The sequence below is a fragment of the Lampetra fluviatilis genome, chromosome 30, assembly GCF_964198595.1.
Source record: "Lampetra fluviatilis chromosome 30, kcLamFluv1.1, whole genome shotgun sequence".
Taxonomy (NCBI): domain Eukaryota; kingdom Metazoa; phylum Chordata; class Hyperoartia; order Petromyzontiformes; family Petromyzontidae; genus Lampetra; species Lampetra fluviatilis.
Genome location: NC_136304.1, coordinates 12,486,951 through 12,506,096, shown reverse-complemented (window position 1 = coordinate 12,506,096; position 19,146 = coordinate 12,486,951). Strand labels below are relative to the sequence as shown.

At 45.5% G+C, this 19,146-nt stretch overlaps 1 protein-coding gene across 2 annotated transcripts in view; it reads left to right on the top strand.

Moving 5' to 3' along the window:
* Positions 1–19,146, top strand: part of INO80 (INO80 complex ATPase subunit) — a 99,274-nt gene that overhangs the window by 13,162 nt on the left and 66,966 nt on the right. For both annotated transcript variants that reach the window (XM_078870646.1, XM_078870647.1), the window contains exons 2-12: positions 2,702–2,885; positions 6,836–6,957; positions 8,912–9,073; positions 9,578–9,645; positions 10,834–10,977; positions 12,267–12,387; positions 13,369–13,574; positions 13,838–13,891; positions 14,774–14,977; positions 16,281–16,470; positions 18,464–18,531. In XM_078870646.1, the coding sequence (XP_078726772.1) occupies positions 2,734–2,885; positions 6,836–6,957; positions 8,912–9,073; positions 9,578–9,645; positions 10,834–10,977; positions 12,267–12,387; positions 13,369–13,574; positions 13,838–13,891; positions 14,774–14,977; positions 16,281–16,470; positions 18,464–18,531 (1,491 nt within the window). In that variant the 5' untranslated portion in view covers positions 2,702–2,733. The remainder of the gene's footprint in view (positions 1–2,701; positions 2,886–6,835; positions 6,958–8,911; positions 9,074–9,577; positions 9,646–10,833; positions 10,978–12,266; positions 12,388–13,368; positions 13,575–13,837; positions 13,892–14,773; positions 14,978–16,280; positions 16,471–18,463; positions 18,532–19,146) is intronic.

Genomic DNA, 19,146 nt, shown 5'->3' with positions numbered 1-19,146 from the left:
GTAAAATAATAATAATGTTGTGAAGTGGAGCTTACCTGTTATCATTCGTGGAACACCTGACTTGGACCAGACTATGAGTAGAACTCCTCTTGTAAGGCATTGATTTATTGATGCTGTACTGGCATCATCTCAGACACATGTATATTCTACCTGCTAGATGCCTGGCATTGTGCTTTCTACCCAAGGTAATCTTTTCAATCCCATTACGTGAAGTAGGCTCTGCTATGAGTCATGACTCATCCGGCCTCTAATGTGAATCATTTCAGTATTCACCCTTTCTCATTGTGAGATGTCTATATTGTTGCAGGGTGGGCCCCGTTCACCGCTGAATCGCAGAACGTGCAAGCAGTTGGCGTTATTCTAGAGAGGCGTAGCACCTTTGTTTTTTAAAGACATTGTACTCACCGCAGAGAACTGTAGCGACATGACCGCACTCCATGATAGCTGATGCCAAACTCTGCCACACATGACCTTGTGGGAGCCTCGGTACTGATTAAGTTATTTTATTGGAACGGATTCGGAAGAAAAACTTATGACGTACACATGTCATTGGAAAGGGAAATGGTCAAGATGGTATCCTGATTAGACCTCCCTTTATCCACCAGTGGATTGACAAAGGGCTGTAAGTTTACTTATTAAAACAATCTTGATAATCATATGGGAACCTTCATCATAAGGTGACTACCATCACGTGTAAACAGTCTGGCCTTAGGCTGACAAAGAATGGCCATAACTTGTATTTAGCATCAGCCCTGAGCTCTCATTCATCTCCCTTGTAATCTGATCTCTGCAGTCTCCCCTACCTATTTCTGACCAACATCTCCTGTGTCTGCCACTTGTCCTATCTACTCCATTGACCCATGCACATGCCTTTGTCATCTCTTGACTCCCCAAATATCTCACCCCAAACTCCAAATTGAGAAGACCGGACCTCTTACCTACTACAGATGTGGCGGCATCGCCACAATCCCCAGGTCCCTCCACTAGTTGTCATTCATCTTTAATAAAAAAAAACTTTCTTAAATATCCTCAAAGAATGTTCCTGCCTACATCTCAATCTACTCCCCTCCATCTGCCCTTTGCTCCAGCAATCAAAGCCTTTAGCCAATCTTTACTCAAAGGGAGGTCGTTCCTTCTCTGCTGCTTCCATTGTCTGGAATTTCCTCCCACTGGCCCTCCGCATTTCTGACTCCCTGCCTCTTTTCAAGTTCTGGCTGAAGACCTTCCTCTCTGCTTTGCTCTCTGAAATATCTTCAGGCACACGTGAATGTAACAATGATATGCAATAATTTTTTGTTGGTGCACGTGTCCTGTTATTTTGAAAAGCAGGCACTAAAATGCAACATAGTTTTGTCCTAGTATTGTTACGGCTGATTGAGATAAATCAGTATTCATAGTGTCGACTGTAGAGGGGCGCAAATTGTTCGTTCGGTGTAAGTGTAACCTTTATTTCGTTTCCACATTAATAAAATGTTTCCTGTATATATGTGCTCTGTCATATATTCCAAGTTGATATAACGACACAACTAAATGCAACAGCACTTGCTGTGTTGTATGATATAAAAACCTGCTTTTGATGTTGGATCTATGTTTTTCAAGTGTTCATTTGCTTTTTGAAAGGGAGCAGTGGAATTCCGTGTCCACTATAATAAATAATCATGCAGTAGCCACAGCAGCAGTGGCTTGGGCTATTTGCAGTCCCTGTTGTGCGTGCCCAGACAAACTTACACCGCTGCGCTCACCTAATCCCAAGTGCAGGTATCTACTCCAGCTGAGGTATGGTAGTCTTGCGGACAGCTGGGTTGTGTCCTTCTCATTAGCAATATGTGATAAGACCACGTGCAAGAAATGATTTTGCCTTGATTAAACTAGGGTTTGTTCTTTTAAAGGCAAACAAGCGTGAACCATGTGCCCATGTCTACAGATAAAGGATGTCTTGAAGTTGTGATAAGGTAGAACCTGAGAGGATTTCAGGCAAAGGCTTGCTAGGCATTGTTGGGTTGCTGGCTTGTATGAGCGGCTGCCTTGCTGTTGAATTGTTCCAAAGAGAAAAATGCTTTCCGCTCTGTCCGGGAATGGAAGAACACACTTGGTTTAATTGGAGAACGATAATGTAAATTTAAAACACTCTTCTCATGAAGAAGACTGGCAAGGTTTGCAAAAATGCACATTCACGCTGTCCCGCAGTGTTGAACATTGCTATTAATAGCATTAACTCACTGCACACACAACACTCACACCACCTTCTCTGAAATTATTAGCATTATATTATTCGTAAGCTTTTCTAATAAAAAAAATCCAAATGATGACCAATTCTCTTGTGTATTTCTTAGTTACCTCTGTGCAATACCCATCCTGGTATTGCTTGATATCTTCATTTCAGGAGGCCGAACTGAACAATTCCATTGCTGTATATCGAGTAATGAAATTTGAGAGGAATGCTAATTCCTCTGCAGTTCTCGTGAATTAGTATTATTTATCGAGTGAACGGGTTTGTAAGTAAACCCTGACTTGCGATGAATGCAGTTCGTGGGTTTACACGGCCACAGATGATTGTGGTTCTGCGCAATACAGAATAAAAATATTTATTTGCACTTGAGGAATCCAATTAGCTATAAAGCTCTTTTCCACAGACGTCTAGCCACTATGACAGCGAAAGCACTCGGTCGCCTCTCCTCCTCTCCTCGTGGCCATTGTGCAGGCTCCCCGTTGGCTGCAAGCCGCTAGGTTCCCATGGCCACGGAGGCCGGAGCAGACGCAGCACCCGGGGGCGGCCCACCGGCCCTCGCCAGCCCCCTGCAGCTCCAGCACCTGGAGCGCTGTCTGCGCCTGGAGCCCTTTCTGCACCAGGTGTCAGCCGTGCTCAACCGCACTTTCCCCGTCAGGTGAGGAAACACGCTCTCTCACAGGGGGGCGTCGAACTTCAAAATAGCTCGCCTGACGCCCGAAGCGGCAATTTAACTACCATATTCTTGGGTTTCTCGGTAAAGTCACGTAGATAGGTTAAAAGAAAATAACAAAAATAACTAAAAACTACGACGTTTCGATCGCAACACAAGCGGTCGTAGTTTTTGGTTAATTTTTGTTATTTTCTTTGAACCTATCTACGTGACTTTACCGAAAGACCCAAGAATATGAATTCTTGCAGTCACGAAAGCTTTAAGTCAAAATTTAACCACTGTTCGCTCATGGCAGGTGTGATGCCTAAAAGTGTACCAGTAATCGTGCTCCATCTGCTAACTGAGCTATTCAGTGCAATGTGTTTCACGTGTGAGGGGGTGAAGTGGGAAATAAATAGTTTAAAGGTGCATAAACACCTTGGAGATGCTGTTTTTGAGGTAGACACTGCAAGGGGATGTTCATGTTAATTCGAATAATGTGTGCAGCACGGTTAAGCGGGTAAGCCAGAAGGTGTGTGGCTCTTGTTAGTCATAAGCTTTGCCGGTGTACGAGCTTTGTGCAAGTTGGTGTGTGCAAAACCTTATCAGTGCTTGTATGGGTAATTAATCGGTGCTAAAATATCGCTGCTGATTGCGCAAACATTTGTTTAGATCTCTATTCGGTGCTTTGTAAGAACATGGGGTGTTTGTTCTTGTGCTGTCTTCATTTTTTTTTCAATACTTACGAACGGGTTTGGTTCCGAAGACCCGTTCGTGTCGAACAGATCACAAGTTGGAACACATTAATGTACTGTATTTAAATGCCCATACAGTCAGTGTTATAACACGTGTTACGGTTCAACAAAAAAGGGAAGCTTTGTTAAACTCATAAATAATAAATATTGCATAGTCAATAAACGTAATATTAAGTAACATGCAAAGAAAAAAAAAGCAGTTTTTTTCCCACTTACATTGAGTCCTGATGCTTGGCTTGCTTTTCGGGTTGGTAGCACAGCGCATTAACCATTGCACTTCCGTTCCCCACACAAACACACGGGGGCGAGCGCACGTATGCACACACGCGCGCACAGATACGCACACTCACTTTCACACACGCACAACAACCGCCATTCGCCACTAAGTGGAGGTGACGTCACCACGACGCTTGTGCCAGGCCATGTGCACCTTGAGGCCACGTGAAGTGTCGAACGCCCGCTGGCAGGAGGTCACGGGGCAGACCCAGGTGCCACGGGTCGACTGACCGAGATGACCGAGATGACTGGCTGATGCACCACCTGTGCCCCCTACTGTACCAACTTGCTGTGCTTTAGCCACCCGGCGCTCCGCTCGTTGTTGTGAGCGTTGCTCCTCCGCCCTCCGTTGTTGTTGGAGGGCGACTGCCTCCAACTGCCCAGTAGCGTCCTTCACGAGCCTCCTCCACTGAGGCCGATCTTGACACCGCTGGTACCAGTCATCGGCAAGTCCACTCAGCTCCACGTCCTCCTGTACCACATCACTCCATCTCTTCTCTAGCCCGTGCCGCACCTGTTTAGCCCCCTCGATCCGGCCGAACAAAAGCTGTTTAGGCATGCGGTGGCTGGGCATGCGGGCTACATGACCCAGCCAACGCAGCCTTGCCTGCCGGAGGAGCTCACTGATGGGACTTTGCCCAGATCTTTCAAGGACTTGTGAGCTCCTCACACAATCCAGCCTGGTTAAACCCAGGATGGATCGTAGGCAGGCCAGCCTAAATGTTTCTCACACACACTCAAATTCACACACGTGCGCACTCACACAAACACAGCGGGATGCTGAGACTCGTTACATAACGCGGACGATCGCTTCGCTGAACAAAATTGTTCTGCTGTTCGGTTCACAAATGCGAGCTGGTGTTCGCACATTGTATGGTTAATATTTTATGGACGCTCATTCGAAAGCGCGGTTGTTTGTAAGTCGGGCGTTCGTAACTTGGGGACTTTCTGTGTTCCAATTTAGGGTGACCTGCTTACGATCCTTCATGTGGCCCTGTTATATGATAAAGCTCAATGAAGTGAAATGTTGGAGATTGGCCAATTACAACCAAGTCGCATGAAGTTATTTCTACTTTTCTGGTTGTTAAGTTATAACATATTTACTCTACATAATTGTCCATTTTTAACCAGGTGATAACTCGTTAATATGATTGTCTCCTTTAGAAGACATTTTCTACTTTCTTGCTCTGTGCATGTTTATTTCTTGCCTCGTTCTTTTTACAATCTGTGCGTAATTGTTTGAGTGTGGCTTTGAGTGACGCAGAGTGGTGCACTCTGGAGAATGATGGCGCATGCACATGTTAAGTCTTGGCAGTGTTCATGATGCTTTTTCATGCCTAATAATCTCTTCACCCGGAGACCCACTTGTGCAGAGTTGACCACTTCTGCTTGAGCACACATTTTCTCCTTCAACTTCAATCGGTAAACTTTATATTTACTGTTGCACTCGGCTCTGTGAAAATGCAGTGCGATGCTCACTTTTCTACAGTGTTTGAATCCAAAGGCTCAGGTCTCTTATGTTTAAGGTGACTTATTTTAATGGACATTTTTTTCCATTTGAGCCATGTGCTTTTTCAGAATTGTGGAGCTCTGATGGGTTTTGTTTGAGAAGATCTAGTTTGGTTTCCATAGCTGTTGTCATCACTATTGCCAACGTGTGATGAACACTTTGCACGCTTGAGACTCATAATAGCCTGTAATGATCTGAAATGTATACTGCATTACTGTACATTGCGTAATCTTTAAAATGCACCTCACTAATTGGGTAGTTCCACAAGCAAGATAACGAATTAAACTATAAAATAAACTATTTTTATTGTACCAGGTAAGTCAACTTGGTCACAAATGATAGCTCATTGAAGTAGCTTGTGGATATTTATAGCAGCCAAATACTCTAAATTCATGTTTCGAAATGTGAAGGGAAAAACCAGAGGACCCGGTGAAAAATCCACGCAACCATGGCGAGATAATACAAACTCCAAATATATAGGCGTCAGGGTTGGGATCAAACCCACGACCTGTATACCGGGCGAGGCAGTTAACATCTTGCCAGCATGGGTCTTACATTACGTTACGGCATGGAGGCCATTCCAGATGAATGGTAATAGAAGAGAAATGTATTAAAATATGGGAAAATAAGGCAGATACTTTTTTGAGTAGAGACGGTGGGAAAGGGAGCATAAGGAAATTGGGTCACAGAGGTGAGTGAATTCAGCCACAACGTGTTTTGAAAATTGACAGATTTTGTCGTTGACACACAGGTGAGCTCCAAGATGCTTTCGTGGCTCAAGGATTGCTATGATGTTCCCTTGTTGGGGAGTCTGAGAGAGGGGAGCCTTGAAATTTAGACAGTGGTGGCTGACACTCAGGAGGATGAGTTCCTCTCCTGCTTGTGGATTTGAGTCTGGGTCTGTGCAATCCAAATTATATCAATTACCTCCTTAACAAATGTTGAACATTTTTTAGGGAGTGTTTTTCAGAATAGGTTATATATAATCCACATCTATATACTTTGCAACATTGCCATTTAGTTATGACAGTGCACGGTTGTTTATTTTCATGAATAATGTCATAGGATCTATAAAGCCAAGCGTTCAATAGCTAATTCGTTTGGTGATTCCTCAGTCTAAATATACCTGAATAACAATTGAATGAAACTTTTTAAATATCCATTGATCATTTATAATATAAGGTAATAACATTGTTGAATTATTCTACAATGCATCAACAGCTTTATAAACATTCTTGAGAAACCTGGATATCGGGAATGACACTTTTGCCGGTTTTGTACCGATGATGCGGCTCAAGTTCCTGTGCGCTTGACTCTAAAATCTATCTCACTATAAGAGGGTGGACGTCGTTCTAACACCCCTCCCTTCCCCCCCACTGTGTGTGTGTGGGTTTGTGCATGCATGTGTTTGGCAGTGATGATGACAGCAATGAGAGTGGCGAAGACTCAAAGGCGGGGCTTGCGGAGCGCCTGCTGCACATCAAGCGGGAGGCAAGCCCCGAGGCTGAGGATGCACGACCGTCCGTCAGGATCACAGGTGCCCCTTCCTCGGTCCGCCCTCCAGCAGTATTCGGTGTTGGTGGGGCCCTCGGCTGCTCGATCTGGCCGAGGGAGAGAAGGCGTTGGCGAGGTGTAGTGGCCTCGTTGGCTTTGGCTGTGATGACATCATTCTTTGACAAAGCTTGGGTGCCTCTTGGTGGCTCGACGTGTTTATATGAATCTCACGTCGTAGCTCGGGTGGAACGATGATGGGACCTTGCTGGGGTATCGCTGGGGTCTCCCTGGGGTCCAATTGGAATCCAGCTGGGCCCAGTTCAGTTCAACCAAATGGGGCTGGCCCTTCCCGTGTGCCTACTACCTTATGCCTTCCATTTCTATGTTCCCTCTTTACTTTAAACGCACGTACCTCCTCTTGCTAGTAAAGCAACACTTTTCAGTGAAAGAGCAAGGCTGTGATGATGATCAGTGATGTTAGTTGCCAGCTAAGATGTGCAGCATGTATTGCAAGGGGTGTGCTCAGCACTAAGGATTGGCCTGGTTCGGCCATCATAGGTCTGCTTACAAAGTCAGACAAACTGGGTCACAGCACCAGCACTGCATGAGTTACGGTGAGGTTCAAGATCTCAGCAACCGTGATAATTTACGACGTCAATGTACCATTGCATCACATTGGTTTTTCACATCAATTGATTCAAGTGCAAGTCTGAGGGCACTTTTTCTGGATGAGCATTTAACGAACCGCTGCATTGAGCCATGCACACAAACTGAAAGGGTACAATAATAATAGGGTTTTCCCCCTTGTTTCTGGCAACAAAACTGAAACCTTTTTACAAGGATTAATGTCTGCATTAACCACAATACTTGCAGTCAAAATGCAAACAAAAAACATACTATAATAATATATGCATTGTCCTTGAAACTGATTGGTCCACACCAAGGGACGGCTTTCTTTTGAGCCTCGACCTAATTGGTGCTCGACCAGAGGACGCCAAAAGGCGTACAGCTCAAAGACAATGCACTATCAAAGTAATGAGGGCTCTGGGTCAGCATCTACATCATTAGACCTCATTTGCCAGTACCATTGCATTTCACCAGAGGACATCGGCACTTTACGAGACATCCTACAATTAAAAGAGTGCTTGATTTTTTTTATGTGCAGGTCCGCTCGACCGCACAGTTATTTTCTCCTTGGCTTATTCAAGACACATAGACTCAATAAAGCCGTTGTGCGATCCTCCATGCTCGTAATCACAGTCGCTAAACCTCGTCCTTTTTTTACATAATTTGAAGCACAGTACTACCGCTCTCCCAGAGTTCCAGTTCCACTGCTTAGAAACTCGCTCCTACAGGAGTGTCACGCGTTAAGCGAAACACACCTGTACCTGTCTTCACCAACAGGAGCCATTTTTACATTGATGTCATCAATGTACCTCGAGGAAAAAATGCACATGAGTCTAATTATATGGTTTAGGGTGGCAGGGTGGCACAGTGGTAACACTTGCGCCTCGCGGCAACAAGGGTCTGGGTTTGATTCTCGACTTGGGCGCCTTTCCCTGTGGATTTTGTATGTTATCTCCCTGTTCTGCATGGGGTTTCATCTGGGTTCTCTGGCTTCCTCTCATAGCTGAAAACAACACACAATGTAACTGGTATTGACCTAAACATCCCAATACAAAAAAATAGCGAGAAATTACCAAACTGGGATTACACAAAGCAACATCACCCCCTACTGCAAAAACTTGGCAGGACTCTCCTTAACATGTTTTCTGAAGGCTTGGTGCGGCTTTCCTTGATAAACAAGCGAAATATCTAACGATATCACACCACGTCTTATAGCATGCACCTTCCGGCAGTGGTTGCACGACGACGCAAGACTTTACCAATTGCTCCGGTTAATGTGCCGATGATGACGCTGCGTCGGTTGCCGCGTGTGAAGCCGTTTGCTGTGGCGGGTGGAATGAAAGGGCGGGTGCTGTTTGTTTGCGCATCAGGGAGCATGGCTCGCCGAGCAGCTGCCTTGAAAGTGGAGGAGGCCGGGGCCTTGACGCGGCTCGGCTGCATCAAGCAGGAGGTGGAGGGCGGCGACCGCCACGGCAAGAGGGTGGCGGACAAGTTCCACTACGCACAGCCGGCCAATGGCTTCCTGTCAGCAGGTAGGGAGTCCTCACCACGTTCCTAGTTGACGTTTCATTAATTGAGAAATACCAATTTGTAACGCGCACACAATGAACTTTTAAAGGACATTCAGCAGTGTGGGAGAACACATTAAAAAAATTGAAAAGTATTCTCATTCTGGCACAAGGTTGATGCCGACACCGAAGTGTGCAGTAAGAGAAGAGGTAGTGAATTCCAGGCGGCCAGAGTGGTATCAGAGAAGCGATGTTTTCCATGTCTGCTTCGAGAGAGACTCCGAGGTTGTCAATTAGAAGTTGAGAGATGGGACTCGCGATGAGACTGGGAGTTGCATTTGCCGGTTCACCCCAAATTTGTGCGCTTTTTAACAGGACAGCGAATTTGTACAGGAAGCGTTAAACTGGAAGCCAGTAAATTTGAGAAGCTTAAGGAATAGATGCAGGGGTTGTGGCCTAAACCAGCTCGTGCTTGTCATCGCAAGCATTTCTCTGGCTTGCTACAGCGGAATGTGTTTCTCTTGACAGAACTGAAGGCTGAGAAGGCGCAATTGTACAACTTCAGTAAGCTGAAGAAAAGTCGGAAATGGATGAAGGTATTTTTTACCAAGACCCTCATTGGTCATGGTTATGTTCCTAAAACAAATTAATTAATTACTCGGGGGAATTCAAACCAGAATCTACGGTGTTTATACTGCCTTGTGGTATATTATATATATTTATTTAAAAAAAGTATTGAATGTAATATTGTACAACTAGCCATGTGGCTCAGCATTAGAAAGTGCGGCTTGCAATCGGAAGGTTGCAAGTTCAAATCCTCGTCAGAGGTCGACTACAGCTTATCCATTCCTCTGAAGTCACTAAATGACGACCACTTTATGGAAAATTCAACCGCGGTTATCTTATTCAGAGACTCGCCCCCACCATAAGAATGTGGAATTACCACCACTGGCTGGGGCTGTAACAGGTGATGAGCACCGCCTCAATACTTATTGAAGCAGGATCTCACTTTTAATTGTACATGTAGATAAATGCAGCACTGTTATATTACATAGAGCTGAACCTTTGGCTTTTGGCTTGGAAGTGAAACTTATTTCTTGTTCAATATTTACAATTTTGGTCGACAACAAGGCATTTGTGTGTGGTGTGTAACAATGCTCAGGAATACAAATGCGTCCCTGAAATTCTTGTTGTGCATTGCATTCATGGCAAGTAACTAGCACCTGGCATGCCCCTACCGAGAGACCATTTACAGTGGTAATTAACATTATACTCAAGCTGACACTACACCACCTCATATCTGTCTATCCACATGAAAGTTAAAGTATTATTTGCACATCATATCGGCCACACAGCCTGCCCGTAGTGTATTTTCGGCAGCGTTGGTTTAATACAAGCAAACGCTGGACTTAATTTGACATTCAGTGTCTCATCAGCAGAGTCGAGCATGCTTAAAGCAATGCTCGTGAACTGCCAATTGTTTATAGGCAATGACTCATGAACAGCAGCCTGATTGCCACCAGCTGAACAAGCAGAAATAACGAACGTTGAAACGTTTGTATTTTTAAGAAACATGGCAAATACATACCTTATAATTGGTCCTCAGTACTGAAAAAGCAGCGCTACCATGTCACGTGGCATACCTGCTCCTGTTGAGCATGTACTTAGGGTGCTTTTCAGAATACGTTTTAAATTGTGTGATTTTCGGCTGATAGTTTCCTCCTCCAATAAAAAGCGGTTTGTGACGATGCCCCGGCTGTGGTGTGCACGGCGCGTGCCCTCAGAGTATTCTCCTGAGCGACTCCTCCGAGTCGGAGAACGACGGGGAGGAGGCCGCCTTCTCCCTCACGCAGGAGGAGCTGCACGACATGCTGCGCCTCCACAAGTTCAGGAAGCTCCATCAGAGCCGCTTCCGCTCGCACAAGGAGGTACGCTGCACGCCACGTGCCTAAGCAGCAGCAGCCGTGTGGACACCGCCGCTGCAACCCACAGGGGGAGCCCCAGACTTACCGAGTCACCTGTACTGGCAGCACACCTCGCTTTTGATTGGGCTGCAGTGGCACTGGAGCGTTGACTCAGCAAACTGGCACATTGGCGTGGGTGCTGACTTAAGGCCGAGATAAAATAGGGACATTTTAGGAATATTGTTGCCGGCAACTGTCACCAGCAACGCAGTAACCATAATCGCCTATGGCAACTTGGTGGGCAATGGCATAGAATGAGTGTTTTATTTAGCCAATAAAAGCAGACTTTGTTGAAAAGTGTGTTTGCTTAAAAGTGATTGCTTCAAATTTTTCAAAGTAAAAATGTCTGCAAATTACTGAATTGGGATTAGAGTAGTCCCTCGGTTAACAGTGACATCAGTTAATGGTTTTTCGATTAACATTTCGCCTCCCATAGGACCCCTTGGTTTCGACTAACGTAAAAATTTAGATTAACGGTATGTTTCCATTATGCACGCGGGTGCCAGTTTTGCCCTCAGACAATCAGCGATGCCCATTTATGATCGTATAACCCTCCATTGGCTTTGTTTACATTACGTTTTCTGTTTTGGCAGTGGAAATTGCTGTCTTGTAATATCATGTAATTAATTCCTATATTAGATTAACAGTTATTTCAGTTAACAGTAGTTTTCGTGAAACAGATAAAAAACGTTAACCAAGGGACACTACTGCCCCACTTGCAAATGAGACTTATCCTGGTCTCTGGAGTGCTCACCTGGTTTCGCAAAATAAGCATTAAACTTGGTCTGCAGGCTGCCAATGAATCTTCGGCAATGGCTCACTGGCCCGTCGTGGCCCATTACACCATCATGCCACACCATAATCCTATACGATCGCATCACACATTTGTCTCCAGATCCCACTCAAAATAAGTCCGCCACTGTTTTTCAAACGAAGAACGCTTGAGTGAACTATGCGATCTGATTGGGAGCTGCATTGGCGTTCCCCACTAGAGGGAGCCTCGTTTAAATTGTTTCAGTTATTGGGAAATGCTGCGGCAACCTGTCGTGGTGTGCAACCAGCAGCGCTGGGGAGACGAAGGCAGCCGGCCTGCGTGGCTCTGCAAATTCAGAAGTGCCTAGGGCCTACAAGAACCTTAATCCGGCCCTGTCCGAGACGTGCAGTGGAAGGCCGACGAGTGGTATTTGCGAGATGGGCGGTGCCGCGGCTGTGCGGTTGACGCTTGCTGTGACGCCCATGTGTGCCGTGTGCAGCTGCAACAGTACCAGTTCTACAGCGCGGGGCTGCTGTCTTCGCTGGACCGCTACCACGAGGCGCACCGCCACTCCTCGGGGCCCAAGCGAAAGCGCCCCAAGGAGGAGCGCAAGCTCAAAGGTGCCTCGCCTTTGTATGTCTGCTCTCACAATGATTATAATATGGCAAGTTTTTTTACCCAGGTCGGTTTGCAAAGTCTGTGAGGCTCCTTCGGATGAGTCCTGCTGTTAGGCAGTTGTTTTTGTGAAAGTGTGCAATATGTGGTTCTATTCCACTTTTACCTGAGACACGACGAATGCTACATGCAGTATTATAATCAGAATATTTATCCTGGAGGAATCCGATGAGCTATTAAGCTGTTTTTCACAGATGTCCAGTAGAGGCAGGTCAGAACCTTACAATAACAAACAATACAAAGACACGATAGGAGTGCAAAGTATAGGAAAAGGTAAACAAATCACTTAAAATATACAAATAAAACTAAACAATTTTTCATCTTACCAGGTAAACCCACTGAGCTATTAGCCTCTTTTTTTGAAGCGACCTGGTCACAAATGATAGCTCAATGAAGCAGCTTATCATGTGGAAACTTATAGCAGCAAAATAATGTAAATTATTTAAATGCATATTTCTAAACGTGGATGGAAAAACTTCAAATATACCAGCGGTACGGTCGGGATTTAACTCCCAACCTCCTGCTTTAAACAATTATACAGGAGGGCCCTAACATGGGAGGTTCCAATGTACCAGGATGGTTATATATTCTTGGTTTTTTCGGTAAAGTTACGTAGAAGGGAAATAATAAAATAATAATAATATAAAGCAATTAAAATTCTCACGACGTTTCGACTGCAACACAAGCAATCATCATCAGGTGTGAAATCCACAGCAGGAAAATTTGAAAAAGTGGCGTTTTTTCCTAACGTCAGCATGGCTATAATATTATGGTTTACTCTCCTATCGTGTTGGTGTAATTCTTCTTCGCACCTCCAATTCGTATGGTTGGTTACGTACGGTTAGAAAATTTCAGTGCATTCACGCACATTCTAAAAACACTGCCACCCGCACCCCCACCACGCGCGGCTTCTGTGCCCCCCGTAGCCATGAAGAAGAAAATGAGGAAGCGGCGCCGCGAGGAGCAGCAGCAGCGCGGCTCCCCGGCGCCGTGGGATGGGCGGCCGGTGGCGCGCTTCTCCCAGGAGGGCACGGCGACGACATCGTCGCGCCGCAAGCACCTCACCCTGGAGCAGCTGGGCCAGCGGCGGCGCCGCGCGTGGCTCACCGTCGCCAAGAAAGATATTCCCAAAGTGAGAGAACGGCGGTGGTGGCGGTGGTGGCGGCAGTGGCAGCGGTGCACCCAGGGGCTCCGGCTCCAGTTGGCTCGGTGTGATGTGCTGGACCTGTGCTCCGTGTTGCATGTGATTGCCGGTGTCAGATTCGTCCACGTTTTAGATTTAACAAGAGCTCATCAAATATGAATAATCACGAATACAGTTTGTCAAAGCTGTTTTGTGAATGCGCTGTGGATTGATTGAAGTGTCCTGTTTGGGTTTTTTCTTTTCTTCTGCAGGCCGCAAAACAAAAGTCGTCAGCCCATAACAACATTCTCACCAATGCCAAAAAGGTGGGTCGGGATCGTCGCCGTCTCGTTTAGGAAGCCGTGACCTTTTTCCGCATTGCCATGCCAATGGCAGAGCTCTGCATTTAAAGCATATTAAGTTGTATCACTTCCATTATTGCCTGGATTCATAGTGGTGCAATTTAATGTGTTTTTTATTTGTTAAATCTGAAGTGTGTCTCTTTGCTTGGTAATTGCATATCTACAGTACCCGTGCGATTGACTAAGCCCGGTGCTTAGAGTACATTTTTCCTGTTTCAGCGGATGTATACATATCTTGAGTAATCTGAATTTGGTATCATGACACCAGCCTACAATGTTTTACATTTTTCTCACCAAAACTGCAAAAGTTGTCGCTACCCTGCCCGGAATGAAAATATTGAATTATAATTGGGTATGTTTGATATTCGCGCTATTTTTCTAGTGGGAGGCTGTCACGAGTTCAGTCATTTGCAGGTAATTTTCAAATTTGGCAAATTTGCAGCATGACGTCGGCATGCAATGGACTCCTTTTTTAATGATGTCACGGGACTTTTTAACGTCCACACTGAAGCAGAGGGTGTGTAGTGTTTTATGGTTAATAAACGGGCACTGCAGTATTAACCAGCAGCGGCATGCATTTAGAAATGTGCGTGTAGAGTATTTAGCTGCTATAAAATTCCATGTGATAAGCCACTTCTTTGAGCTCTTATTTGTGGTCAGATCGCTTTTAGAAAAAGATCTACGTAGCTCAGTGGGCCTTTCGTTTAATCAGGGGCGGCCCGCCGGATTCGAACGGCGAACCAGTGCAACGAGCGGCTAACGCCCGCTTTTGCGGCACCAACCACTTCTCATTGGAGGGGTGTTGCGGGACGACGGCTGATGTCTGCGTGTGGTGGGCGCGAGCAGTTGGCGCACCAGTGCATGCGTGAGGTGCGGCGAGCTGCCATCCAGACACAGAAGAACTGCAAGGAGACGCTGCCGCGAGCGCGCCGCCTCACCAAGGAGATGCTGCTCTACTGGAAGCGCTACGAGAAGGTGGAGAAGGAGCACCGACGGCGCGCCCACAAGGAGGCGCTGGAGCAGCGCAAGCTGGACGAGGAGATGAGAGAGGTGATTTCCTGCTCTAATGAACAACGTGGCAGCACTTGTCTCCTGTTAACACTAGTGGTGGGAATTACACATTCCTATGGCCAAGGGACGAGTCCTCTTCATAGGATGACTCAATTTGAAGCGATGCATCAAAAGCTAATGCCTACCCTCTTGAGAGGGCAGCACATGATAAATAATGGCCATGATCTGAAGTGTTTGCCTGCTTTAACAGTATACTGTGATGATATAATCCATTGTTAGGGATAAAAATGTTTAGTTTTGATTTTCATGCTACATGATCAATATTTTCCGTCCCTGAACACAGCACCTTTGTCAATGAGATGTGTGTAAGCGACTTCCTTAATGATAGATGCCATACAGAGTTGAGTATCCCACTGCGAAAATCTGCTACAGGCATGTATTATTTAATTGTTATGCAGTGTAGCAGGGAATTTAACGAAAACCCATGACTCAGTTGTTGTAATACAATTACCTCCGAAGACCGAGGCCAGACTTACATTTGACATACAGTTGATCATCAGTTATCCGACACGCTATTATGTGGCTTCCAACATTATCCGGTGGTCCCGGGCTGAACCAGCAAAATCGCTACAAAGGCTGTAACCAATCCGGCGACCGGCACCGTGTGCATGACCAAAAAAGTAGCTCGGCTTTATTTTGTTGTCAAATATTATATACAGTACGTATTACCTTACATACAACTTAAACAATGAAAATACTGCATGTATATACATCGCCCCATGCAGAGTCTTCGAGATCAGAGAGGTAAGTACTTTCCAGTAAATACAGTAACTTATTAAGTGGGAAAAGGCATTTTGTCTCTAGGTTAATTCATGTCAATTTCACAAACACATGTAAAACACCATGAAGCATGTAACAACAACTAAAATCATAATATCATACAACAATGTGCGTTGTGGCCGAAACATCGTGAGAATTATTTTATTATGTTTTATTTTTATTATTTCAATTCTACGTGACTTTACCGAAAGAACCAAGAAGATGAATCACTGCAGTCACGAAAACTTTATATCGAAACAATGTGCAAAGTTAAGTCATTCTAAATAATGATGTGATTATCCTGCGTTTTGAAAATCCAGCACCGCCTTCCTCCTCCGAACCTGCTGGATAATCAACAATCTAACGTATTCTGTTGAAAAGTAGCTAAATACAAGGATTGCATTTGAGAGAAGGCATTTGTTGCACCATGGCCGCTGCCATCGCACACGGCCATAATGCGCAACCCGCTCCCGTCCCGCTCCCGTCCTTCCCGTCCCGCTCCCCTCCCGCTCCCATCCCGCAGGCCAAGCGCCAGCAGCGGAAGCTAAACTTCCTGATAACGCAGACGGAGCTGTACGCGCACTTCGTTGGCGGGAAGACGGCGATGGACATGGAGCAGGACGAGATCCTGAGGAAACTGGAGGACTCGACGCCCAGCAGGCCTATCCAGTTGCCAGGGGGCGTCACGCTGGACCCCGCGCGCGACGATTATGGTGAGGGTGGCAATGTGCAACGGTTAATGCACAACGTCGACCAACCCTACAGATCCCAGCACACCAATGCCCATCGCTTACCTGCGGCACCCCTAACTGTTCTCTCCCACCAGGGATGTCCACTACCCCAACTTCCTACTCATGCTCTATGTACGTATGTTGAACTTCTTTCACACTTTACGTTGCCAACCGTGTTAACCAGCAGTGCGAAGAAGGGCAAGAAACTGAACACAAAAAGCAGTCCATAATCAACGTTTTTGGGTTTAGATCGCGTTATTTATAAATGTGTCGTAACCCTCCACCACCCGACACGGCCAATCAGTAAAAATGTGTCACGTTGACAGAAGACAAATAGTTCACTGCTTTAGCCCACCGGTGTGTTGAAGCCACAACATTTACAATCTGAGTACGACGTTTCGCTGGTAATTGCATCCAGCATCATCGGGCAATTCGCCAGAATGGTGAGGCTCTGCTGTGTCTCCCGTTCTTATATAGAGCAGCAGCAGGGTGACGTCATCATTAACTCATTAACTCATCAGGTGCAAAGATTCAAGGGGGGAGTGATTGTAATTATATACTAGATTAGTAATCAGGCTATTGTTACGATGCGAGTTGTAGATTAGTAATCATTTGGAATGTGTTTTATTGTGATTATGCTACATTAGTAATCAGTTAGTGTTTGTTTCCCTTATAAGGAATTGTAATGTAGACACAGCAGAGCCTCACCATTCTGGCGAATTGCCCGATGATGCTGGATGCAATTACCAGCGAAACGTCGTACTCAGATTGTAAATGTTGTGGGTTCAACACACCGGTGGGCTAAAGCAGTAAACTATTTGTCTTTTGTCAACGTGACACATTTTTACTGATTGGCCGTGTCGGGTGGTGGAGGGTTACGACACATTTATAAATAACGCGATCTAAACCCAAAAACGTTGATTATGAATAACATTGGTCGCGAAAGCCTACGTGTTAAACAAAAAGCAGTTCTAAAGAAATTAGTTATCAATCTAGATTTTAAACTGATTAGCTCCAGTGGCTTCCTAATATCGGATGGAAGAGCATTCCAGATGGCCGCAGACGCGCATTTGAAAGCGTGCGATGCCGTGACCGTCTTTGTTCGATGGCCAGCCAAAAATCCCGAGGCCGGTCTGTCTGCCCCCTGGTTCACCCCTTCCATCTGCGAAGTTAAAAGTCGCAGGCCGGAAAGCCATCAAAGTCCCGTTTCAAAATTCATCACCACGTCAAGGCAGAAACACTTGAAATTATATCAGGCTGCCCTTGCAGGAGCACGAATGGTGCCGGAAACCCAACACTTCTCTTCAGCTCCATAAACGTCTTCCCTACGCCCCCAAAGCCCAGTCGCCCAAACTGCCCCACCGATTAGCGGGTGGCATCAACGGCTTTGGCCATTGTGACATCTTGATCAGCAGGCATGAGCAACTTTCCTGCTTTCTTTGTTCCTCCTGTTTCGTGACCCTCTCCCTTGTCACTTGCCATCTTCACTCGACATCCTCCACATCAAGTCAACCGCACATCTCTGCCATTATTTGTAACTTAATAAATATCTTCTTCCATCCTTGATTCTCCGATTAGCATGGTTGGCTACGTAGAGGGTGAAAGAAGTTCTACATACAAACATTAATCCTCTGCCTACTCCATTCATAACCACAGTATTCCCACCGCAGCGTCCTACAGAGTATCAGCCCTTTTCAATTCTTCCATCTCCTCTGCCATTGTTCTTCTGACTCTCAAGATTGCTCATATGTCTTCTACACGTTCTGTTCAGGCTGTTTAAGCAACTGTAGTCACATGGGGATTTTGTGTTTGCATGTAGTTATTATGTTTTAACTCTTCCCCACATTCTGTAACGTGTACTTTGAACTGTCGGTGGAGGGGTGCGCAGACCACTTGGCTGCTCGGATGTCCGGGCAAATGTTTGTATTGATGGTGCATCTGGCTGCCGCTTGATGTCCTACGATTGTCGTCACAGACAGCGGATTCTACAAGGCTCGGGCTCTACGCAATGCTGAAGAAGCTTTCCAGGCCCATCAGGCCAGGGTAAGGATTCACAAAGCACCGCGATGCAGAGCGCGTATTCGAAAAGCCAAAAGCTTTTTGAATATGCCTCCTATGACCTGCCTAGCATCTGCAGAAAACATTCAGTCTCCATATGTTGTGTTTATGAAGTATGAATATCAACGAAAGGGTAATGTTAAGGTTGAAAACTATAACCAGAACATAACAACTGTTCCCTTATTTAGATGCTTATGCATAATTTTACAAATTACAATTTCCACGTGACTGAAATAAATGTACTAATTCCTCATGACCTGTTTTCAATGGGGTAATTGCACATTCCTGTCCACTGACAGTTGTATGTTTGGGAGGCTGAGAGCTTCTTTGTTCGAGGTGAATTTAGTGCAGTGTAGCTTTATATTCTGCTCAGTGAGTGTTCTTTTCATGCAAGTGTGGGGCATTGTTTTTAGCACAGTTTCCGAACACAGGCCCAAAGGTCTAAAACACCGAGCTTGCGCCTAGCAACAACAATTCAGTGACAGAATAGGTTTTTTACCCTTTTTTCTTGCAACAAAAAAACACCTTTTGCAAGGAATCTTATTTGCATTAACCACAATACCTGTGGTCAGAATGCAAATAAAAACATACTCTGATAAT